The 27,015-nt window shown below is 36.4% G+C and overlaps 1 protein-coding gene across 1 annotated transcript in view; it reads right to left on the bottom strand.

The window, feature by feature from the left end:
• Window positions 1-26,655, bottom strand: part of LOC100646078 (trehalase) — a 32,630-nt gene extending 5,975 nt beyond the window's left edge. The window contains exons 1-7 of the mRNA XM_003400805.4: window positions 26,106-26,655; window positions 10,175-10,291; window positions 8,071-8,372; window positions 7,312-7,490; window positions 4,709-4,890; window positions 3,386-3,632; window positions 1,213-1,453 (exon numbers count right to left, since the gene is read on the bottom strand). Of these exons, the coding sequence (XP_003400853.1) occupies window positions 1,213-1,453; window positions 3,386-3,632; window positions 4,709-4,890; window positions 7,312-7,490; window positions 8,071-8,372; window positions 10,175-10,291; window positions 26,106-26,212 (1,375 nt within the window). The 5' untranslated portion in view covers window positions 26,213-26,655. The remainder of the gene's footprint in view (window positions 1-1,212; window positions 1,454-3,385; window positions 3,633-4,708; window positions 4,891-7,311; window positions 7,491-8,070; window positions 8,373-10,174; window positions 10,292-26,105) is intronic.
• Between the last annotated feature and the right edge of the window lie 360 nt (window positions 26,656-27,015).

Here is a 27,015-nt window from a genome sequence, read left to right on the forward strand (position 1 = left end):
AAACGTAAACCTTTCACTTTAGAATCGTTTCTGTTTCATGTCGATATGACTTCGTTCCCAAGATATCGTCGTTAAAGCGAGCAAATATTTTGTGCATTTCTCTTTTTGTATCTGTCGCGCACCATGTACGGATCTCTCGTTTTCACACGCATCACTGACCTACCTCACATGTGTTACCTGTAGGGTGGTCAGTGACAGACGTCATGCAAGCATCTTTTTACTACCACCGCTAACCGACGTACGTACGCTCCAAGCAAGAAAATGTAGATTACACTTCTGCGAATTAGGCTATGATTAGGCATCCAATCCATTCAGCATCCCTCGTGGCTAAGTGCAAACGCTTTAAACTTATCTATCTTGGTATTGAAATATCGATGTGAAACAAAAAGCAATATCAAAGGCATGCTTTTTATTATTTTGCCGAATGGTTTTTGCTAAAAATTTTTGTACGTGTTTCCACTGGAAATTGGACTGGTCCACTGGGGAACTTTCAAACTTAAAGCCGAAGCTGTTAAACTGGATAATGGAAGGTGTGTCGGGATGAATGTGATGTGTAACTAACCAGAAATCGCGGGTTGAATTGTTAATTGTGATAATTTGCAGAGCTTAGAGCGACGTGCATTTCGTGCAGCGAATAATTCATTATGATCGTAATAGAGCAGGTAGAAATGAAATATTCTCGTTTCGAACGAAATCGCAGAAATTAAATTTACACAGTAAATAAGAGAAAGAATTTAGGGAACTATATTCGATGCATAGCATGCAGTGCGCGGCTGACTAAACTGACGTTCAACAATACTGTTCGCGCATTCTACGAATGATAAACGTTTTCCTTTTTGTGTAACCAAAGACGCAAAAGCATGCAACATTTATCTCTTATCGCAATTCCATTCGATTTCATTCGTATAGGAAATAACCTTTAACCACGGAATCCTCGAAAAGCATCCTTTGTATTTTCCTTTTCATCGCATCCCTTTTAAACTTTTAAACCTTTAACCGTGAAATCCTTCAAAAGCATCCTTCGTATTTTTCTCTTCGCCGTTTTTCCCTTACTTCCGCTTTTAAGCGGAACACACCACAAGATGCGTGCCATTATTCATCGAAAGGGTTGAAACACGAATGAAACTCATTAAATTTCTTTCCACTTTGAAGTACCCAACGTTTATAAAAGCCTATGCGACTGACTTCGACTTTTTAATTGCGAAAACTTACCCAAGAAAGTGTCGATATTCTGTGTCTTGAGATATTTCACAATGGATAACGCGTAGCGCTCGCGTTGTAAGCGATTGTAACTTCGAGTGTAGAGTGGTGCAAGATTCGATGGATAAAACGCGTGCCTAGGTTTCTCGTTCTTCATGTCGTAGTCCAGCCATGTTCCTTCTTCTTCGTTCCATAGAACATTGTCGATAGCCATTTGGAGTTGCGACGCTACTTTATGATAATATTGGGATTTCTAGAAAATTACAAGTTATATATTAATATAAAACTAATACAAAATTTATATAAATATTTATTGACTTCCACGTTATATATTATTTTCGTCTTTTTATATCGTGTGTATCATAAAAGAAGCGGATTTAAAAAATACCATACTACATGTACATCGCATTGTACATTTTATATCTATAAAAAAATGTATGTACATGGAGGAAAGATTGGATAATGTACAAAGAAGGTATGTGAAATGGATTCTAGGCTTAGATATAACAATCCCAAACTACATTCTGTCAGAAGAATTAACTAAAAAGAGCAGCAAGATACAAAGAGAAAGCGCTAGAATCAAAGAAGGAATTAGTAAAGGAATGTATAAAGGAAAGAGAGAGAAACGGAGGAAATGGCCAGGAAGGGAAAAGAGCAAGAAAGAGAAGGAAGGGACTAGAAGAGGTGAGAACGAGAGGGCCGCAGACAACAAGAGAAGGAAGGATGACAACAGATCAGATCATAGAGGAAAGAAGAAAGAGAGAAGCAGAAGAGAGGGGGAAAAGGATAAGAGAGTCCAATTACAACAAACACTACGGAAAGATAGCAGAAGAAAAACTTCCTAGGTACCTAGAAGGGAGGATGAAGTGGAAAGACAGGAGAATATTGGCAAGATTCAGATGTGGAAACGAGACCAAAGCAAGGGAATACTGGAAGGAAGAGGGAGAAAAAAGATGCAGACTATGCAAAAGGAATGAGGAAGACCTGAAGCACGTATTAGAAGAGTGCGAGATAACGGGGGGACCAAAGAGTTTAGGTATAGTGTTAAGTGAGACGGGAGAAGGGCTGGCAGAACTAAAAGTGGTAATGGAGAAGAGGAAGGCAAGAGACAAGACGGACATACAGCAAGAAGACCAAAGAACAAAGTTGCAAGAGCTTTAGCCACCAGTGGTGAAGTGGCAGTTTCCAGTGGTAGTTTTAAGAAATATGTAATATAGAAATATGTAAGCTAGAATTAGGATGTAAAGCTGGAAGTTCGTCCAAAACCGAAAGGCACGGACTAGAAAAAATAAAAAATAAATAAAAATAAAAAAATGTATGTACAATTGTGTGTTGAACAAGACCTACGATGACTGAAACCTTTAGAAAGCTTATTTTTTCTTATTTCGGTCAGTTCCCATAAATCCAATTATTTCGAGAAATTGGATACAGTTTGTACAAGAAAGATTGGTTGCAATCAGAAAAAGAGTACGAAGCAAAAGAAGATTAAATTTACTTAACCGAGTGCGAACACATTCCCCTTCAATTAGTTTCAGATAACGATTTTATAATATTATGTTAATTATATCGACCAATCTCAACCACGAGAAATTTAATATTACATAAGCTTGCATAGAAATCAGCCTTATCTAACGTTTTCCATTAACATTTTTGTCCACGTTCCTTTCACATATTATTCTTAATTAGCATACCAATTTCATTCTTCATTTTACTCACGGGTTTATCGAGGTGTGATAACTAGACATGCTGGCGTTAGAATTTTTAATTACATATTTCAAGAACAAAGTACGTTAGTTTGTAATCTCCTCCATGTATGTATATTGTATATAATCCTATTTTATTGGATAATTATGATAATTTCACTCCAGCAAGTAGAACATTTCTAGAGCTAATTTTTGTAGGTATTTCAACTTCTTTAGGTTCTTTAGATGTATTTTTAGATTTGTCTTTAGATTATCACATCTCTAACGATGGTAATTTTTCTAGATTCTTTACATTGGGATAAAATTTCTAAATAATCAGATTATGACAGGTGGCTTATCCACTTGTCAAGTAAGTTTCTCTGGATTAGGCTTCTCTGGAGCCCTTCGAACTCTACCAATATATTAGAACAACATCGTGCAGGCGAGTTTATGGAGAGAATTTGAACAAAGCTCGGTTTCCCAATGAATGCTCCACGGCTTACCGCATTGTTTCCAAGCAGACTGTGAAATTCGCCGAGGAGCCGAGCGTTTTGTTGCAGAATCGCATTAAGGTCGACAGGTATAATGTGCTGCGTAGAGATATTCAGTAAACTGAGCGTTCTGTTATTGTTGTCCGCTATACACCACCTGTTGGAGAAGTCCCAGCCACTTTCGGCGCCTGCTTTTATATTGTTGTAGAAGAAATCCCGAGACTTTTCGGGCAGTAGTTGCGCTTGCTCATAGTCTTCCCTGATATCAAAAAAAGAAGACAAGTACACGCATGTATAAGTAAAAATAGACAAATAGAAGAATCGAGGGCTCGAAGGATCAAGAGGTTAAAGAACGAGGAATCAAAGGATTCCCAGATGGACAGATCGAAAAATCAAAAAATTTCAATGCCGACAACACGAAGAATCGAGAGATACCGAGATGGGAGGATTAACGGATTCACGAATTTCCTTGAACTGATAAATAATCACTAATAATTCTTTACTGAGAAAAAAAAACCATCTTTTGAGCGATCGATCAAAATTTGAGATGCTAGTCCTCGATTTCCATCAAACATTTTTTCACTGTAAACACAGCTACGCGTCGTGTATCATAATCATTCGTGATATATCGTGACAACATAAATCAAACATCAATGTTAATCAGGCTAAAGGTATAGTAGTTTCAAAGTATTCTCTCCGTAATGCTAAGTTGTATAAGATCGCCGTTTCTACGTGAGCAAAATACAAACACAAATTTGGCAAACTTTGAACGCAACTGGATTCGAAATGCATGTATGAGCAACATGAATATGGCCATAACTCGTGAATCCGTTATTTGCATTTGATTATGCCGCATTATATTAACAGTTCTAAGGAGCTGAAACATTTGAATAATTTCCATTGTAGTTTCAGGGTGTGCATTTGTCGTAACAAATTCGAAGCTTATATACCGGTGTACGTGCTTTGAATGTAATTTTGTTTATCACTATGCAAATCCATTTCGAAAGTTAATTCATTTCTATACATTGACATCGAAACAATAAAATTGACGTGTAGGATTTTATTCCATATTGATCACTCCATTCTAAGTCATGTCGTTATCTTTGGAAGAAAGTAGATCGCACTTAAGATGACATACATTTAAAAAAAACACGTCGGTTTATCGAATTAAATACTTCGTTAATGGAAAGGTTTACATTCGAGATCTTATGGAAGATAAACTGTATTTTTATCTGCGGCAACGTCATGGTTTTCGTTATCTAAGATTAGGAATTATGCATGCTTATATACGAAATGTAAATATCCAAAAGATCTCAAACGAAATTAAAAATTAACCTGTAACTTTCCGGTCGAGGTCTCGTGCTGTTGACGGCATAGTGTCCCATTTTGTACGTTCTCCCATTTTTTTTTACGTCGATCATCCTTTTCTGTTGCCAGAAGGCAAACTCACTTTCTAAAGTCGGTATAACTTTGCGCAGATAATCGTAGTCCCCAGTAAAGTCCAAGTATTTTGATACCTATCAGTTAAAATCAAACATTATTATATGTATAATATTTTTTACAGAACGCAATTGTAGTGTAGAATTCATTTGTAGCACCTACTATGCAATAACAAAATTGGCACTTGCAGATGTCAATCTTTATAAGGTTATTCAATTATTTCGAAAGTTTTTTAAATATATATATACATATATATATATATATATATGTAACTAAATATGTAATAAATTAATATATATTTTAGAGTTATTTACAATTTTTTGACTTCGAATTACGAATGATCAAAGTATTCGAACTGGTTACTATAGTAATGCGCTACTTGGGCGCCTCCAGTACAAATCGAGCAAAATCGTAATTTATAAACGTTGGTATATGTCCATGTCCAACAAACTTCCGCGATATTTCCGATTGTTGTTCAGAACTTCGATATCTTTGCAATAAACAGGCGTAGCTTCAATCAGACTATTCTTACCGAAAACACATTGGAGGGGCAGGCATTCGGAAGTAGAAATTCTGCCGTATCGAACTTTTCGAGTTACGAAACAAAGTTTCAAAACGCGCGTCATAGACTACAATAGTCTTGGTTAGCGGATTTATTTCACTAAACATTTCTTCCCGCCATAATAGCATTGTTACCTGAACTTTATTAATTTGATATATTAACTCGTCAACTATCTTATCTTTGGATTTTCCGTTTTCGAATTTTACAAAGAATCATTAACATTTAAAATTATAAAAATTAAAATTTATTGAGTTTATCTCACTTGATTAGCGATTTCTGGTAAAACGACTTGTTATTTTTAATTGAAACATTCAACAGAAATACGAATCGCGTTACGAAATTTCAGACCAACCACTTTGTAGAAGTGGTATTCGAAGTACAATTCCAAGAGGAACGCCCTTCGTCTTGTCAAAGAGTTGGTTGGAAGAACCGTATACATTCCAGAAATCTTTTTACCAGATTCTGAAATCTTCATACGCTGAGGAAAATAATTTTCTCTGCGTGAACTAAAAGAGTTTGCACAAGCATGATTTTCGCGGTTCTCGTGGGTTTTCTGGATTTATTCAAACGAGTGCACCGAGAGTGACTCTAAATTTCACGAGTTAGACTCTTCGCCCCGAACCATATTTCTTTTCCTCTTTTTCTCATTTTTATAAAAGGCCGCGTTTATTTCCTAGAAATGCAAAGATCTGTTCAAGTTATTCGGTTCACGTGCTTCTGCGCAAACAACTTCTACTTCTCTGTTTTTGGTAATATCAAATTTATTTGTCAAGGTAAGCGGTAAAAAATATGTTTCACCATTTTTATATAATTAAATTGAATTTCAAATTAAAAAATCCTTTGTTCGACTAAGATTACTCGACTCCAAGTTCGCTTATTGAATCCCCTATAACAGAAGTCTGACAAACTTAATTTCTCTTTCATTTCAATCCTTGCAACGTTATACCTACAACAAAACCGATAATAATAGCAGCGTGCCGACATTCGTCAACCGCGAGATATTAATATCTTTTTCACGGTACTCCATTGCACCAAGGAGAGAAAGAAACAGGAAAATTCAACAATTTCACTATGAAAGGACCACTACGATTATATCGATCTCGGTCTTAAATTACAGACATTTTCCGACTATTGAGTTTCCCCAACTCAATTGTGTGGAAATCTTCCAGTGTTAGTCTCGCTACACCACAGGAAAGGAAATACGAAAACTTTTAGCCGATGTTGCCTCGAGGAAGTCGAGTTTCAGGCAACTTTAAAATTCTTGTTCCCGCGAAGTCTCTGCGACAAACCGAGTGCAGGATTCGACGACTACAATCCTCGGGTGCTGTATCATTCGCGTCTCTCGTAGAAATTTCAAAGGACAAGCTATTATCTGCCGCGGTCAAATGACCTTCAAATTCGATGGAATATGTCTCGATGAGATAAAGAACCGACGCTAATTGACATTCCAAACAACGTTATCGTTTAGTGGCGTCCACTTGATCTGGCGGTCGAGCAGATTTATTTTTCGTGAAAAAAATAATTCCTTTCGTCGATTCGTAGTTGTAGCGAATTTTCGAGAGGAAAACAAATCTTCGAGAAGAACGAGGGGGCTGCTACCTATTGTGTAATTTTACAGAAATTCCGAAATACAAAAAGCACAAATTGCTACAATTAATCATAAAAATTAAGCGAACTACGTGTATTGCATCGTTCGTTTATTCGTACATCTCATTTTGCACGATTTTTTCTCTTAAATTATTATGGGAAATATTCGTTATTGTTAAAACGATGGCTAACGGACCAAAACAAAAAAAAAAAAAAAAAAAAAAAGAAAAGAAAAGAACGAATCTGTTTGCGGTTTGGTAGATCCTACATATTTGGGACGTTATGTACATATGTACACGGTTGAGAGAGGAAAACGAGTTTAAAGTCAATATGAAAAGGTATGACGTACCATGAGATGTATTAGGGGTGGTTGGCTCCTCATGAGGTAATAAATTCTACCACCGTTGGGTATGAACCCATATTTCTGCACCATGTATAAGAAATTGTCTATCATTCCCCTGGCAGTTTGATACATGTCGGATAACAGTAGCCCTTCAATCACCCAGTAACTGTCCCAATAGTAAAACTCTGTCGGGATAAAAGAACATTGTCAAAGTATATTTTAGTATTTCTGGCATTTTTACAGATTCGCGTTTAAAATCTTACGATTTATAGGGGTTACATCAAGTATATTTTTGCATCGGGGAAAATTTTTGGTAATTTGTTTCAAAACTGACCACTTCGGAATACCATATTTTGTACCGCTACTTAATTTGCATACCGTTCGTGGTTTATTATTAATATATTCGCTAGCGGTAGTATATCAGCTGATCGTTCGGATTATATGATCAGTCAATCGGATTATATGTTAAACATGAAATACAATAGAATGGAACATATAACTGAAACTATGGTATCGAGTTGCACAAAGTACAATGGACGACAAGTTTTATCTTCATTACAATTACAAAATAGGCATAGTTAAAAACTAAAATTCAAACATTTGTTGCAAATGTAATATTTTACAAGCAAATAAAAAGAGATGATCGGTTAATTACTAAACGAAGTAACTTTTTGACAAATAAATAATTTAATGTTTAACAGGTCCTTAGCGGTAAAAGTTACTGGAATCTGTATGATGTATTGGAAATAGGAAAATTTATTTTACCTTTGAAACGACCACCAGGAATTATTAAACCATTGGGCACATAAATCAGACTATGTCTATCCGGCTGCCTGGCAACTTCAGGATTCACCTTCCTCGCCAATTTCTTCCAAATTTCGTTCAGATCTTTCGCCCACTCGTAGTATTTGGGTTCTTGGATGCGTTGCAAGATCGATGGATTATTCGTCCAGTCTGACAGTGTCCAGTTTACTAGCTCGCTCGACGAGATGAAATTTTCATTAACATACTGAATCAGCTGGCTTTTAGTCGGTTTGTTGTTCGTTTCTTTCATCAACTCGTAGAAGCTGTAGGGAGTGAAAAGAAACACGATCATCTAGTTAGGCAATCATAATAATGAGATGTAAAGAAAATCTATCAGAAAGATCCACTAGTATAATGCTGATGACAAATATTCTTTTTTATTAAAAGATAGCTTCAAGAGAAAGTAGCATTTCTTAACTCCAGAATTATTAGTTGCCAACACGACGTGGAAAATTACACAGAATACACATAGTATGGAAAAATATAAAAAACATTCAAAGTATAGTGGTTTCCATAATATTTAGTAGGTAAACCAGTTTTCTATCAAAGTTCTATCTTTTAACTGAGTTTCTCAAAAGCATGAATTCGCATAAAAATCCGTAGTCTAATAATTACTGACCTGCAATGAATGAGATTGTAATTGAAGTGCCATGCTGGTGTTATAAATTTCCATTTTACATATTTCTGTTCGCAGAAACGCATAAGACATAAAATAAAACTTTTATCTACATCTACTATATTCATAATTTAGCCTTGCCCCTGGTACAGAAATGATCAGTTCCATTGATCGTTAACACTAACCTTACGATGAGCTTTACGTTCTTCCCGAATTCGCTTTACAATGCTCATAAAACGAGAGAGAATTTCGCGTTCCGTTCGAGCCAGCGAAAATTGCCAGCCGTATCTCTCGAACGAGACATTCGCCCAAAACGATGTTCGCTTTATGCTGGTGGGTTGATCACGGAAAACGAATTGATCACCGAGAAAATTGAGAAAAGGTGCAAACGTTCTATAGTTCTCGATACGTTCTTCCACATTCTACAAGTAGCGAATTGTAAGAATTTTACGCATTTCCAACATTTTTTCTCGTGGCAACGCAATGCCGTGAGAACGTTTCATCGTTGAATGGAGAAGAAAGATTGATTGATCGTGCATTCATTGCCGCGGCAACCTTTGTGTCGTTTTCAACCGAATTGTATTCTTCCATTGTTGAGAAATCTTTCAACTTGAGAAAGATTTGAAAGAATCATTGATACGTGTAATTACTTGTTTCCATCGTATGTGAATAATTTTCTTAAAATGTTAAAAATGCTTTCCTTGGTTCGAATTAAAACAGAGATATTGAAATATTAAAGATTTCAGAATCGCAGCAGAGTTAAGAAAGGGAAAATTGTTAAAGAGGACAATATTTAGAAAACTGGGGACTGCTGATGGATTCATCGAGACAATTAATTTTAACAAACTTAAAAATTTCACATTCAGCTATCTCATAATTGCAGGAATTTGTGGTTTCCCCAAGTACTTGTTATTTTATCGGGTAAAACTTTTATTTGCTTGCAGTAGCGGTTATTTAATAGATATGATTATCGCAAGATCGAATTGGGCTGCATTCGACGATAGGATAAGTTCACGATGGAAGTGGACGAAAGCGAACGTAGCCGAGTATCGTAAACTGGATACTATAAAAATCCCAGTAAACGGAGTGATTTAACGTAGGAACAATTTAAAAACGCGTCTGGTCACCGTGATTTCGTTTTCGGAGCGATCGTAAATTGCAGACGGCTTTATGCCGCTTATTCATGTTACGCGGAAAGAAAGAAGGAACATTGGAATTTTACCTTAAATGAAATGAAGCTCACTCTACTATTTAAGATCACAAAATATCAAGCAATTGTCTCGTTTGTGTGTATTCTTTTATTCAGAAAAATGAAATATTATTACTCATTTATGCTAAGTTAATAATAATTGTACGACACACTCGATGAAACGTTTACGATATTGAATGAAATTCTGCTCGATAGCAACAAGTTTTAATTGCGTTAAAAAAATCGCTGGTTGAACTTACTTGGCGAGAGTTATTTCAGGGTCATTTATCTGTTGAAGATCGACGAACGTCTTGCTGTCGCTGTAGATATTGGATAGCTGCACAGTTTTCAGTAGTTCTCCGGTACAATAGATCTCGCTGGAAAATAAAAATAAATAAATGACAAATCTATCGATCTGGAATCACCGTAATGTATTTGTCTTGTGTACTATTTTTATATGATTTCTTAGATAGCAATGTTATCAAACGTAATATCAGAATTATAAACGTAATTATAATGAGTTATCGCCGTAGCCGTAGACAATAGTATGAATCGATAATCTGATTATGTTGTTCAACTGTTGGCTAAACCGATTAACTCGCGATCCGATTTTAATCGTATTGAAAGATCATACGGCAAGGGATAAACACAAAGTCTATTAGAAAATCCTAATCAAATTCCATTTTATTAAAACCGTATACACGGTACATTAAACCGATGTCATTTATATAGCTATTACCGATGAACACTTGCAAGTATATACGCGTAAAGGCTAGCGAAACACATACGCATATATAAAACATAAATCAATTTGTGTTTCGTGGCTCTGATTCTGACGTTATTTGATAGTTAAAAGGCAATAATTTAACATTTTAATGGCATATAATTGACGCCCTATGAGAAATAATTGCGCTATAAACACGAAATGTAAGTATTTCGTGTTACGACGTACGTTTTCGTGTTACGACGCGATCAATTCAATCTCAGCAGAAAACTATTGTTTCTACTTCCAACTAATATGCTTGTTTTATCTATCGATCTGCGGTCTTATCTCAGCTTTATCACACGACGTTTAAAGAGCGAAACCTCGAGAATCGTGTTTATGGAATACATTGCCGTTAGAAACAACTTTTATCTGCTTCCATCGATTCACACGAGACCATCCAACCGGAGATTCGTTGAATTTCACGGCGCATGCACGCGCACTAGAATAAAAAGGTTTGTTTCTACAAGTCACGGTAAATTTCGAGATTATAAAATTCTGTTCGTAGAGAAGTCTGGTCCATGTCAATGAACGTTTCATTGTCATTGTACAATTGACATATTTCTTGTTTAATTTAATATTTCCTTGAAGGAGAAGAAAATAAAAGAATCCTGTGCTGAGATTTAGAAAAATCGCCTGATTTCCCTTGACGTTATCGTTTTCGTTTGAAAAAAAAGAAAAAAGAAAGAAGAAATAAAAAACTGAGTGTTCTCCACCCCTTTCAGCTTTCGAATTCCTTTTATCCTCTTTGATCTTGCATTGCATTTTTTCTCTCTTCCCTTCGAAAGAGGAAAAGAGGGCAACGATGATAACGCAACTACCGCTGGTTGTCGCACCCTAGATTTCATATTAACCACCGTGAGCCACAAAAGAAGAAAAAAGGAAAAGGGAGGAAGAAAAAAAAATATTACGGAGCTGTCGAGGTTGTCGACCTTCATCATTCTGTTACAGTTTCCCTTTCTACCGGATGTATACGAGCGTTTTATCTTTGGCGTGTTCAGAGAAAGCTATCCGAAGTCTACTTTTGATTGATGGAATCTTGTTGCTCGAGCTTTCAAAACTCCTAATGGATGACACACTTTTCTTTTTTCACAATTCGGCAGATAGCGTGCAATATACGTGTGCGTTTTTCTCCCATGGGATGTACTAATCCTAAAAGTAAATGTATGTAATACTAGATTTCCTGTATCTTTTGTTCTTATCGTCGTGGTATTATATTTTTCTTGATTGAAAATAGCAAAGCGTTAAAATTCGTTATTAACAGTTGACAGTCTTCGGGAAATGTAAGAAAATATTATACGGTGTAGAACATGTAAAATCATAGAAAGAAAGATAAAAATATAGAGAATATTACGAGAAGCTGGACGATGAAACAAATCACGAACATTCCATTTTGGAGTGGTCGCCTTTCTATGGAGGAACCACTTCTTCAATCGTTTCGAGAATATTTCGGATAAGGCAAGCCGTTTCACCCGAGCCATGAATTTCTTTAGAGGCTACCTGCTTCCTCTGTTATCGTTTTATCGTTTAGCCGGATGTACCTTCGTCAAACTTGTACGTGTGTGTCCGATAGAGAATTACGCACCCGTCTGGGATCGAAATTTCTTCGCAATCCCGTCATAAAAATTCCTATACATGTTTCATGAACCCTCAAGCTGCGTATATATTTTACATATAATGAAAATTTATAAAGTAACTTTAGGAAACGCGATATGTTCGATTAGCAAGTTCCCTTCAGGTTTTGTCTCAATTTTCTGAGAGCTCTTAAGGGTTTTGCATGGTTTCGTGTAAAATCATCGCCCTTCAATACCGATAACCGATATTCTTAAATAAAAAACATACGACGAATCATCATTACGAAGTCCTGTCCCGATTATGCCTGTCCTCCGAGGCCCTTTGTCTCTTTTTTGTCTGTTTGCCCGGCTGATAATGTTTCGAGAGTTCTCCTCAATTAATTAAGGTTATTTCATGAAATCGACATCAGCCGAGTTTCAAGCAGAGAAAAGATGGTAAATTCCGCTTTAGAAAAGGTTCCTCAGGGGTTCCTTCAATCGACATATTCAACACTCCTCTCTCTCTTTCTCTCTCTCTCTGTCTCTCTCTCTCTCTCTCTCTCTCTGACACATACGCACGCAGGCACACACATACACACGCACGCACGCACGCACGCACACAAACACACACACACACATTTTATCTAGATCCGTGGGATATAATCCAGAATAAATTGCCTCTTAAATTCGAGTCCCTTGCGAGGTTCGAAATGAAGTATGTTTATAATATTCAACCACTTAAATCGTACAAGATGTATAAAATAAAGTAATCAAAATTGGAATTACATAGAATTCGTGATATACTATTACCATTATACATATATCATATGACAATTATCAAGAAAATTGGCTTGTTACGGTGTATAATATATTTTATCAGTCCATTTTATTATGGTTTTCAACTGGGGAGACAAATTACTCGCGCTAGGGTATTTGATTTGTTCTTTCTTTCGATCGTTTTCTTTTTGCCTCTACAAATCTATCATCAACGATGCATGGATAAAGTTTCGTGATACTCGTCGGTCAGAGCAAATAAAGAAAATTAATATGAAAGAGGGAAAGCAATTATTAAATAACAACTAAAGGCAAATTTCGAGATACAGATCTGTAGGTTTGAATCGAATATCTCGGAAAGTTTCGCGTGTCTAACAAATTTCGTTACATCTTCAGCGAATGAGGATTCACGGTTGCTCGCTGAACTAAATCTGCTTTCCCTTGTAATTTGAGATACACGCCCTCGCAACATTTCCACGCTGCGGCTAACTCTTCGCCTCTGAGGAATTTCGGATGATGCTCTCTGTCAGAGAAACGCCGCTTAAGGTCAGGCAGGTATGTACTTTTCAACAACGAACTACATTCAAACTTTGAAATATGAGTAGCTAACTTCCTCCAAGGAAATTATGTCAGTTACCTTGATCGGGAGGAACTCGGTTATATGTTTATTAGACGCGTCGCCAAGTAATATTTCATGTATGATAGATAGCGACGATGAAAACTTGACCTAAAAGTAGTAAAGACTAAGGTTAAAACTGTTCTGCGGCGATACCGCGGTACTTTTATATGTATTTATACGTACTATGTTTGTATTCCATATGAGATTCTTATATTGCTGATCGTTGAATTATATTATTGACTGTTGAAAAAGCAAATGAACATTAAAAGATACACTGGCATCGAATTGATAAGATTAATTCTGAAAAAGATAAATGTCGAGCCATGTATTCTTATTGCGACTGAAAATGGTTAAATCTGCGTTTAAAAAGTTGAAAACAAGATTAATAGTTAAGAAGAGTCAAAGAAAAATTTTCTCACTAAAATAAATTTTACGCGCATACGTCAGTAAGAGATGACCTTATTTCCAGCAAGAAGGGATAAATATTCCTGTTTAAAGAATTATGCAGCTAACTCTGTCAAGATATTATGCATACAGTGTCGTAAATAATATTCAAAGTTCTCCAAGTAACTTTGCCGAGTATCACGACTTTTGTATATTTTTACATCCCTTGGAAGTAGACGATAGGAAAGTTTGAGCAAGAGTAGCATAACACGCACATTTGATGATAGGTGATTTTGTAAATAACATGCAAACGAAGTAATATAACACCGGAGATGAATCTATGAGACGTTTGAAATTCTAGCTGCGATAAAACAGAAGTGTCAAAGGGGTTGAATTATGGTTGTTTCCGTGTTTAAACGGTCGATAACGCTATTATGTCCGTTTATTAAACACCTCGCACGTTCTCATATATTCTTGTAATGACCGTGGTTACGATTATGGGATTATAAGGTGGATTTTCCCACGACGCTATTATACAACAAGCTGGGAGAAAGACGGGAAATTATGTTAAATCTTAGAAATGGAAAAGCATTTTATAAAAATATCCTTCTGATGTACATCGATTCCAAAGTTAAAAATTATCTTTGGGAGCACGATAAAATCTTATTTAAATAAATAATTTTACTTAGAATTAATATCTATAATATTAGATATTATTTAGATTAGTTACAGAATCCTCAAAAAAACTGTTGAATTTGGGACGTTGATTTCTTACGAAAAGTCCGCACGATAGAAAGCTAAGAGAAAGTCTTGTTACCACGATAATTATCTACCAATCTGGAAAACCATGAAACCATTGAAAGAAAGCGATGGCCTGATCGAAATCAGAGTATCAAACGGTGAATCAATCGTAATCGTTTGCTCAAAATGATTAAACTTGAAACCAAATCTGGCTGGTATCGTAAATTTCACGGACATAAATTACGCAAAAGCTCTTGGCGAATCGCCATGAAAACGCGAATCACAGACAACTCGTGTAAACCATACTTATTCGACCATCAAATTCTGCAAAGTATCTCGTAAATTAGCAACAAGACGACCGGTCAATTAAGTGCGAAGCTCGATCCAGGACCGTTAAGAAACTCCGATCAAACCGGAATTCCGGTAATCTCGTGTTCCCTCGTAAAATGATCCACGATCCACGAAACGACGTAATTTTCTGCTTGCAGAAACGTCTATAGACGTTTCAAGTTACCAAGATCCACGTATTAAAACGGATTAAACTTTCTCCCTCCATGATCCCAAAAGTTGTAATTGTTTTGGGTATACAATATTCTTTAAATGAACCTTAAAATTCACTTTACTTCGTTGATATAGGCCTAATATAACATTTTTGACAATTTGGACGATCGTGGCTATCACTAGACTTGATATAAAATCGGTTGTATAATCTGAAGAAAGTACAAGCATCGAGATAAAATAAGGGGCGCACTAGTAAGTATCGCGTATTCGATAGAACAGAAACAGTTAAAATAATTTCTAAGCTAATAAAATTCATCGTGCGTTGTTTTACATTATCTAAAGTGATAAACACAAGCAGAAGTATATGGAGATAGCACTTAATAACGAGAACTTCGAAATCAGGGCATAATGAAGCGCATAGACAAGCATTAAGTGAATTTACTTGAAAACAAAACCTCTTATAAAATAATTGTATTCTATAACTTCAAGCTATTAATTGTACCATTAATTACAGAATATCATTCGAATATCGAATTCGTGGACCGTTTCGTAAGTTGTCATCGTTGTACGGAGAATGATAAAATGAACCAATGAAACCAACAGCGAGATTTATTTTTATTTAGCGGATAATACGTATCTATGGATAATGCGTACACGCTTAAGGTCTTTGCCTAAGGAACCATTATCGATTTCTGGATTATTGTTAAGAGTATCCTGGGGTGGTACACAGATCAATATATCCAGCATCGGCGAGGATTAAAACTATGAACTGAACTGGATCGAGTCAGATGGTTAACAGCGACTGTTCACGTAATTGGAAGTCTCTAAAGCGACCAATTGGCTGGTAAATCAAGTAAATTGCACGAAGAACAATGGTTTTTTGGCTTACCTGCTAACTAGAAGGCTAACTATATTTCAGAGAAGCAAGGTGATTCGAGGGTGGCAGCAGATTGATAAGGAAAAAAGCGTTGGGAAATAACACCGGTGTATTGTTTTATATTGTTATATTCCACTTTCGGGAATTCTGTTGTAATATGTTTCATATTCGTTTCAATTAATCTCACGTTGAACGGAGATAGCAATGTAAGATATCAGCGTTTGAATAGTTACAATTGTAAAAAATCTTAAAACACAAGTATATATATCATCGAACGTACACTTGTAGTAATGGCAATTTCCACGATTGTTGTATGGTTACATAGTTAGAATTATGAAGTAGTACATATTAATCACAGAATTGCAGATAAAGTATTATTCTACTTGTAAACAATCTTTATATATTTCCAAACGTCAAGATGTTTACATGGATTGCGTATTTTTCACGCAACAAGTGGAAAAATGGTAACCAGGTCAAATAGAATATAAATTACACAAAAATTGAGTAACTCGGCTTAAACCGTTGTGAGATACCTACACCACAATACCAGCCCGTGATATTAATCATTCAATTATGCTTTTATTTAGCGCAGCTTAGTCGTATGGAACTTAATTTCAACAGCTTTGCCACCCTTTTCAATTTCCGTAATGAAGGTTCTATAGTAAGCGTGCTTTTATACATTACGTTCATTCGTAGAATTCATTCGGTATCTCGTTTGATGATTTTACCGAACACAGTCAAGATCGGGAATTTTCTCCTAACTTCAATCAGAGAATAAAAGCGCTGATAGAACAATCCTCAAAACGGTGTCCTAGGAACGCTAGCTATCCATTCACGTAACGGAAATCCTTTTAAACGTACAGCTCGCTGTTTCTCTTTGAGAATTGGTACACAATTTATACGTCGTTGAAATAACATTACACGAAACATGTTGAAATTTTCATTTATATTTGATTATGTGTTAATTTTCTCAGCGATACGGAACGTAATTCGGAAAAGCATTTTCGAATCATATTTTAACAAATATTCTTCGCAAAAGCTTTATATCGCAGCGATTTCATTCGCTATTATGTACGTACGTAGAAGCAATTTTCGAGCAATTTTGTTTGCAAGATTTGTAATTTGACGTTAATAAAAAGAGACACAAGATATAATATCGATAATGTGGAAATTACATTTGTCGGATAATTTTGCGACACGCGAAAAATTTATCGTTTATAATCGGTCGGTATTCAGCACCCGACCCGATTGGGTGGTTGTAAATTTGTTCGGTAAAATTCTGTAATTTTGTTTGCATGTCAATTTCCCGGATACGATGTTTTTGAGGAATCGGGTGGCTGAAAAAAAAAAAAAAGAAAAACAAGTAAAACGCGACAAAGTTGTGTATTTAGCTTTAAGAGCTCGAGTGTCGCTAGACTCGTTTCAAAGATGTACCGTGTGTAACGTGTGTGTGCTTTATGTCGTACAGGAAAACCTGGATCCATAGGAGCAACAGGTAAAACGCTGAGAAATTTAAGTCGATAATAGAATTCGATACGTTCGCTGCCAATGATATTTTACCGATTAATATACCGTAAAATTCGCGACAACTGTAAAAAACCGCATAATATAAGTACTCTTTATCATTTTTTTGCTCTTCCTTTTCGATTTTTTACAAAAAGAGAAATTCTCTACAGTCGAGTTAGAGCTTAAAGTGAGTAGCAGAACTTTTAGAGAGAAAATAAAAATTATTAAATTACTGTCGTTGGTAGAGTATTATCGTGCAGGGTAAGAATCATTGTGTGTAATTAAATTGTTATCGCGTTATTATTTATGAGACAGATACGCATAACCCAATATTCCTGCAATAAACAAGCGATCATTTTTCTAAAAGTCCTTTCTAACTTGGTCCTTCATATTTTGGTTGATGACATTTCGTTAGAGTTCTCGCATGCTTTTCTCGAATTTTGAATCGAACGTCGATCGAACGTCAGCGAGATTCTCCGGAGACTAACTTCCTTTTTATGAATCGACTCGGGCAAGAAGCAAATCGAATTGATTTCTTGATCGAAGTAATTTGACCTTTTCACCCTGCCTTATCACCTTCTCGATACGAGATTGGACTATTCCGGGGTTTCACGGGTCAATTGAAGAGTCGATCGCGCTTGTCTATTTCTCCTTCAGTTTTCCTTCTTGTGACGATTTTCCTTCGATTTATTCTGTCTTCATCAACCACCGTTAGACGAAAGTCTCAACAGATTGATCCAGCAAGATCTTCACCGCTACACGGGATGGAAAATTTCTTCCACAAACGGAGTCTTTCCTCATCCACGTATCTCTTTTTCGTTGCTCTTCTTTACCGTTAATATTGCATGCGTTCGTATTTATCGGAGCACGAAATGAATTTCAAAAATGGTATGCAGTGCATAAAGATTATAATTGAAAGCAGGAATGGCAAATGATGAAATGTATAAATCTAAATAAATCACGCTAAAAACATTAAAAAGAAAATTGGTTCCCATCTGACTACCGGAATTAATCAACATTCGATACGGATAAATCTAAATGATCACCGACTTTTGAATGAAAGATATTTCGATTAAAGGACAGATCAGCGGTGAAAATATTCGAAACTTCCTAACAAAAAGGCGAAGAGTATATCAAAAAGCAGATAGCTCAGTTACGACGAGCAGCCGGATAGAAATGAAGCGTCGAGGGAAATTTCCAAGCGTCAATCAAGCTTCCTAAAATTTTTCAAGCTCGATACTTTTCGTAACCGAGCAAAAATTTGCACGATTATGCCTCCTTATGTACCGACAGAGACAACAAGAAATTAGTAACTGTCCTTGCTGGTTTAGACTCAACGGTTCATGTTACTTCTTTCTTTTTGCTTTTTTTAACCGTCCGCTTTTATCTTCGTTCTATTTTCGCAGCCTGTATTTTGTCCCGGCAATTTTCCGGCATTAGGTGCACCCTTATCACGTTCTTTTTAAATGTTCCTCGTTTTGGAGCAACGCTATTTTCAGGAATTGTCACGGATCTCGCTCGAGCGTGTTAATACGTGGCTAGGTTCTTATTAGAAAATCTGATCTACTGATTCGTTTGACGAATCTAGTTACATTCCTCGCAAATTGTGCAGGATTTTGGTATCCTGATATTATCGACTTAAAATGAGTACATATAAATACTGCTATTTTTCTAAATTAATTTCTGAATTCCGATATTGGCAGCTTCCACGAATCGCACGAATGTTTTAAGATTCAAGCAATTCCTGAATGATTAAGTAAAACAAGAAAAAATTCTCTAGCGTAGAGAGATTCTGATTATTTCCTGGATAATTAAAGCAACGCAAAGCTTTGTGTAAGTATATCAACGGTAACGCCGTCATATTTCGCAATGAATTGGTTCTAAGTGACAATCTAGTATAAAAAGCCATTATCGACTGCTTACCTATGTTGAGTAGGACAAGCAACGTTTCGTAACGAATTCATGACAAGGACATGCCTGGAGTTTCGCTTCTTTAGATGTCTGATCGATCCACTGTCATAATTATAAACAGTTTTACACAACCAAGATCTTGGAGAGCAGGAAGACTTCGAAGATAGACGAAATAGTGAAACTTTGAAACTTGAAGAGAAAATTCTCGATAATATTTATTTCCCTGTGCACTCATTTAAATTTGACACTTTATGCAGCTGGGACCATATTTTACTGCTAGTACCGGCTTATTGCTCAAGACATATAGATCTGCAAGTTTTTATGAGCTCGAACAGCTGCGAAATAATTTCCACCGATATCTTCAGCATGCCGAAGCAATAAAATTTGTTCGTTCTATTTCCCACGTTTCATCGGTCCATTCCGTTTCTTCTTCCAACGCGCGATATATTTCTAACAGTCTAACGCCCTACAAAGGAACAGATACTCGCGTATAAGAACTCGTCACGTAATAAGAATTTCAATGTACTCGTGCTTGGTCCTTTTTATTGGCGCATCTTTGATCCTACGAGGAAAATACCGCAGTTCGTGTGCACCTCTTGAAACAATCTTCAATCCGTTCTTCATCGCTTTCTTCCATAATACATGACGACATGAATACATTTCTTCCTGTATCTCTTTGAATGTTAGCAAATTGGTGAATTTATGGAGGAAAGTTTGACGTATGATTGCTGTTCTATGTTAGTACGTAACGAGCGTATATCAAGCCACAAGGAAATATCTTCCTAAGCATTCAGGAAAGGTTATTTTATCAGACTGATTCACGAATGTACAAATTGTATTTTTTGACGAATGCAATTATTCCAATCATTCTGGGAATTATAGCACTTAAGAAGAAGAATATTCAATTTTTCCAAGGTATTTCTTCATCTAAGAATGTCTAAGATTCTCGAATAAATGTAAAATATTTCGAGTTTGCACAAAAATTTCTGTAAAGAGTTTATACAGCTGATACGTATTCTTCCCTTGCTAAAGTATGTATTCCTGGAAAAGAATGCTTCGCGAACGTCGTTCCTCGAATTTTAATAATACCCCTTATATCGAGTTTTGAGAAGCTGCGTTATATACAGTAAATCCTGTTATGAAGTAGGTATATGTTCGTTTAGAGAGTGCATGATTTACGCGGCATCTAAGCGATAATAGAGGCAAATTTTTCTCAAGAAGGAATATTATTCTTGGTTATATAAATGCACACACCTTCTCTATACCGATGATAACCATATTATTCGAATGCTTTGCACGCGAAGTGTTACATACTTCTTAGCTAGCATATATACATATATATCGCACGTAATATCGCAACTATAACTAATACTTGAGAATATTAACTACTCAATTAATTCCCTCTGTTGAAAGATAATGAACACGAAGTGTCATAAAATAATGAATATTTCATTTCAAACGACGTAATAATTCATGGCAGTGCTCCAATCCTCGCGAAAGGGGTCGTACATCTCCAAGGAATCAATATCTATCACCATGTACCAATATCAATAATATCGTAATCAATCCTTTCAATTTTATCATCTTTAATAACTATTATTCGTTACGATTCTTTTCATGCGTTGAATCATTCGAATTTATTGTTCTATCTGCGTGTTACGATCCATTTGACGGAATTAAACACGAATTCTATAGGTTCTTAGATTATAATCCGACTTGTAACGAGACGAACGGTGCCGTTATCATTGGACACTTTGCCTTGGCAACAACCTGTGTCGTGAATTTATGGGATATCGACGAGCCGGCTTTCATCGGGATCGTAAACCTGACCCTTTATGGCGACATTATACCAGACCGAAATGGTTGTACTTCCATTGGAAATGACGTCTCGTGCTACCAAAATGAAAGAAGAAACCGGGATGCTTTCAAATCCTGCCGCCAATTCAACCGTTGAAACGACGCGAAATTTTTTTTGAACAAGTTACCTCTTCTTTCTTCTGCGATGACTTGGAGAAGTTACGCCATTCTCCCGCTCTGAAATCTCTGGAAATCCGAGATTCCAACTTTCTACCATCATCGCGGTCCGGTTGAATGGCTCAGCGAATTCTCAGGCGAATCGAATGTCCAGAGGGGAATCAAAATTCTCGTGAATACTCAATGGGTGATCTTAATCAATATTTTAAGAACAATACTTGTTTTTAAATTTACGGGAAACAGATATGTCTCCGTATTGTGTTCGTTGGCGAGGAGCAAGGACGAATTTGTTCGAGAGCGAATCGATAATCAGAGGGGAATAGAAATTGGTTCCAGGAGAATACAACGAGCTGACGTACCATCAATGTTAAGGAGAATACACTTGACTTTTGGGACTTATGTTTCCGTACAGTGTTTGCTGGGAGAAACTTTTATTCGAAGGTTAATTGATTTAGGGAGGAATGTAAATTTGCTTTAACGTGAAATAGGGGTGGTCTAAGTCAATGTTAAAAATAAGTGCAATGTCATATCTTAGCCCAAAAATGCTGATTGTAGAATCTATATCGACTAGGAAGTTGTAAAACGGGTGAAAAAAAAGATGGAAACCGTGCATCAGATCGGTAACGAATTATGAATTAATCTTAAACTCGAAGGTAAGCCATTGAACTGAATTCACAGTGCGATAATGAGGTCGGTTCAATTATATCTAATAGCGTCGAAAGTGCTGTACCAGTGCCTCTCGTTTGTTTTAGGTTGCATTGGTGAACGAGTCTACTACGGTTCTTTCGCGCATGCCGTTTCTCGTTCGCGTTTCTTTCGCTCGATCATTGATCGGAGAAATCAGATTCTGAATCGAATTGGAGCAATCGTTCGACTGAAGAAATTATTTTTCTCGAAACGAATGTGCGCCTAAGAAGTATCATCGTTAAAAATAAAAATGAAGAAACGACATATTAACATCGATGGCTGATAATTATCGATTTATTTGCGAAGATAAGGGTAACCTAATTCTCTTGGCAAATATATTGTCGCAGAGCTCTTATTAAGAATGGGATTAGCGAGGAATAAAAGTAGATTCAATTAAAAGGAAGAAAGTGATATACTACTTTAAATCTCTCGCACTGTAATAATGTTGCGGAGATTATCCAAAAGGAGACGAATTAAAAAATATTCCTTTGTTTGCAACATCGATGTGTTCATTAAAGCGATAATACAGATAAGCAGAGGCGTACGATTAATGATAATTTGCGTTGGAAATTGATAACACTTATATCATGCCCTTGATCAACGAGTCGCATGCAAGCATGAATGGTCAAATACTATACACGTGCTCGAAATGTATTACATTAAAATGAGCTGTTCATACCGATTGATCTGATGGGATATTTGATTGATGAAGATGGTATGCTTATCTATTCTGGAGTAATTGGCTATTCTAGTTTTAAACAACACAATTTAACGCCGCAATTTAACAGTTTAACAATATAGTAACCGCCGGCAGTATAAAAGAAAAATTATCATTCGGAGTTCTTTAAAGACACGTGTTTTCGAAAGTTTTAAAAGAGACTGACAATATGTTGCTGAACATATTAAATATGCTGAACATATGAAAATATGTTGCTATCAGGTACGACATTTGAAGAAATATTATTGTTTCCTTATAACTATAACGGTATTGTTCAGTTAGAACTGAATAAATTATTGTTGAAAATATTATCTTGCCGGTATAATACCGGAAAATAAATATTAATGATAATTTTTATTCCTGTCACTTTTGTGCAGTCATTACTAACATTTTATCTACGGAGATACCAATGGTCTATGACTCTACAAAAATTCATCAATGCATAATTTATCGCTCGTGAATTAAACAAATACGGTCGATATTTGTATCAATTATAGTATATTTTCCGATAACGGTATTATCAAGAAATGTACAGTGTTTCACAACAAAATACTTTTTCTAAGAACAGATTTGCGATACATGAAATAACGAGAACTTGAATACAAATTTTTCAAATATATCATAATATTAATTTTTCCTTTTACAGCTACAAATCGCACAACAAATTTTTCAGTATTTACTTTTCGTGTTCATAACAAGCATAAACGAAATCGTGTATCTGTTTTGCATCATCATACGGTACAAATACAGGTGTCCAACAACGATCATCGTGGCTTTTCAAAACCACGAGCAGTGCGTACAAAGAGTACTTTCGCGAGAAATTATTGTAATCTTATCGATCTCATTAGCACTAGCCTACTCATACTGTTCCTGCTTATCTCGTCATTTTTTCTTGTTTTCCCATACGGTTTAATGTCGGCAAAAAGCCGAGCATAATGATACTCGTGGATGCGTGAAACGATTGCGTAAAAAAGATAACCGAGTATGCTGCTCCTAACGAACGTGCATTTACGGGATTGGAATGGATGCCAACCTTGCATCGACATAGCATGCAATAAATAAATCGTAAATTAACTCGTTCTAAAGAAAACTGGAATCTATTAAATTCATTCATCAAATTTCCGAAAGAGGAAACTTATCTTGAAACAGAGTTCTATTTTTGTTGAACTACGATCGTAAGAATAGATTACGAGAAATTGATTTTATCAAGTCGATATTTATTTTCACCTTACAATTGATTTGACAGAGAAATGTACGTTTGAAAGAAAGTTCTTTTTAATTTATAAATCTGTGCTAGATTCCAGAACCGTCATGTTTGGAATTTTTGTAAGTTCTAACAACTCAAAAAAATTTTTGAAACAAATAAATTCGTTTAATTTTCAGAATATTTCCGGAATATAAACACGTGTGCATTTACTAGTAACAAATTCGTAATCGCTACGTTTATCTCAATAAAAAGAAAAAAAAAGAATACGAAAATATATGAATGCAAGAATACATGGTGTGTGTTCATAGCAATCGACTTGAGTGCTGACTATATTCTATTACTTCCCACATCATTATAAAACATAGTATCTCGATGATATCAGAATTTCTGTTTTTATCGCCAATCAGGCTCGTGCACGTACATAAAAGTAGATTAATAAAGTTTATCTGAGGTTTCAATGCTTTCCCTGTTGTGGCCACGAATAAGATAGCGATAATTCGTACTAATGCAAAGTGAAGTTGTTTAGATATGAATTTTCAACGGTACTACGCGTTGGAACTTTTGTTCGTTCTAAAAAGACTAGAAAAAATGGAAATTTGCATCGTTCTTGTATAATAATTGCAAAGCGAATATTATTGTTTGTAATTAAACCAGCATGTATAAGCATGCAATATATACTAACCGTATCTAGCAAAACTATATTTGTGTTTATTTTACTTCGAATTCTACGTTCGACAAAATTTTTCTAAGAAACGATTTAATAGCATTGTATTTTATGCACTGCGATATGAACTAGTGTATTTATGGGGTAGATGATTTATTGACAATTTATTGCAATTCAATGACTGCTCCTGTCTATACTTTTGTATCGTATACTATTGTAGATGTTAAAGGATTTCCATTCGCGAGTAAGAAAAATTCATCGATAGACAGCCGAAATATTTTTGCCAAGTAAGGTGAAAGGAAAGTACCACTTGTAAATATAGAAACAGTCGGTATTACAAACTGATGTGAACATATTATAGTGTTAAATACGCTTTCAAGTATTATCGTTGTATTTACGGGACGTTGACTTTGTTCGTTTCTCTTTATTTAAACCCAGTATTGATACGATTCAAGTGAAATTAAAATGGAATATCTATATATATATTTTTTTTTTAATAAAGGAGGAACGAGACTTTACGTTTCGTATCGATAATTGATTGCGTTGATGCAAATGAACAAGTAGCATTTTCGCTCCAGTCAACTCATTTACATTATTGACAAACACGAACGTTACTGATGAAAATTAATCGAACGTTCGACATTTTGCATGAGAATTATGCGTAAATCCGACTCCAATTTTTATGAATTCGTAATCGTTATTAGCATGCATGAATTTCTACGCATAATTATTCTTAATTCAACTAATTAATAAGGATAAGGATAAAGTCTTACAAGCGTGTTTCTATCCAAGTAAATAACAGCTTAAACGCTGTTAAAGTGACAGCAAATCGCTTGAGCTCGGAGGCCTTGTAAATCCCAACGAAACACCTTAACTAAATTCTACAACCGATGAAAAACCCACGAGTCATTACCAAGACAATCGCCTACTCCATCTAAAAATACTCGCTCGAATGATCAACCACCCCAAATTTTTCTTCTACCTGATCTATCGAGAAGTAAACGCGACTTTTCGAGCCTAATCCACGTTCCCCTCTCCAAATCCTTATTCCTGATTGGCAAAGAATAGAAAACGTAGTGGAACAAAGATACTGGACAAAAGATTGAAGAAAGAAAAGGAAAGGAACGAAAAGGGAAGAACAAAGAAACCGAGTCTTCATCGGGGGAAAGTAGGAAGAAAGAAAGCGTATATGGGCCAAGAGCGTATACCATGCGCTGGTACTTTTACGCGATGGGGGAAGCAGGCTTTTCAGGCAGGAAGAAGGCGGTTCGAGTGGCACCTTGCACACGCTTGCTGTTTCCCTTTCACTCACCTATAGCAGTCCGTGGCCTTGACGCTGGCATGTCCGATCGAGGCGGCATCGGTCAAGGCAGCGATCAGACCGATGACGCCGACAGCAATCAAAAGTCCACTTGGCATAGTGCTTCCTGGAAGGAGTCACACGCAGCTGGTGAGCTCAGGTTAAAAGTCGACGAACCTCTTCGACCCTTGGTTCAACTCTGACGCCTGTGATTTCCAGCAAGCCCAAGACTCTTTCACCCAGTAGCAACAGCACGCAGCCGAATCGTTCGACGATCAGCCGACCGACTGATACGCGTGGCGCGCCACTTACAAACACGGCTCCTGGCGATCGCGCTTGGCCTTCCGCTGACAGTTCGCTACTTGCGGTTGCAGCACGCGAGACACACTGTGGTGCAAACGGTCGCTCGCTCGGACACTGTTGATGTCGAAAGCGACCAACCAACGTATAAACGGAGACACGCGACTTTACACTTCTTATCGTTCAAGAATAGACGATGGTCAATAACGCTGAGAAAGAAGCCCGCGACGGAGCCTCAGTTTCCGAACCCTTTGTGCACACTGACGGAACTCGCGATCGGTTATATGAGTCTGGTCGGTTGATAATGAGTCGCTTGTTCATTGGTCTGACACCGGAATACTCCCCCAGCCTGATTGGCTGTCGATTAACTTTGCGACCGCGACGACTAACCGTTTATCTTCCTAAGCGACCAAGGCGAAAGGCTTCACGCAGAGTTTTTTGCCTGTTCTTCCTAGCCAGCACGTGACAAGGATTTGTGATCGATCGTGCAAGGATTTCGCGCAAGGATCGCCCGTGATTCTTTCATCCGAATTTGTCTTAATGTTCCTTCGGGGAATTTTGATCAGGCCCTGATGAGACAAGGAATGATTACTGTGCTTAATAATATCTGGATCTTGGACAC

This window comes from Bombus terrestris, chromosome 14 (assembly GCF_910591885.1).
Source record: "Bombus terrestris chromosome 14, iyBomTerr1.2, whole genome shotgun sequence".
Classification (NCBI taxonomy): domain Eukaryota; kingdom Metazoa; phylum Arthropoda; class Insecta; order Hymenoptera; family Apidae; genus Bombus; species Bombus terrestris.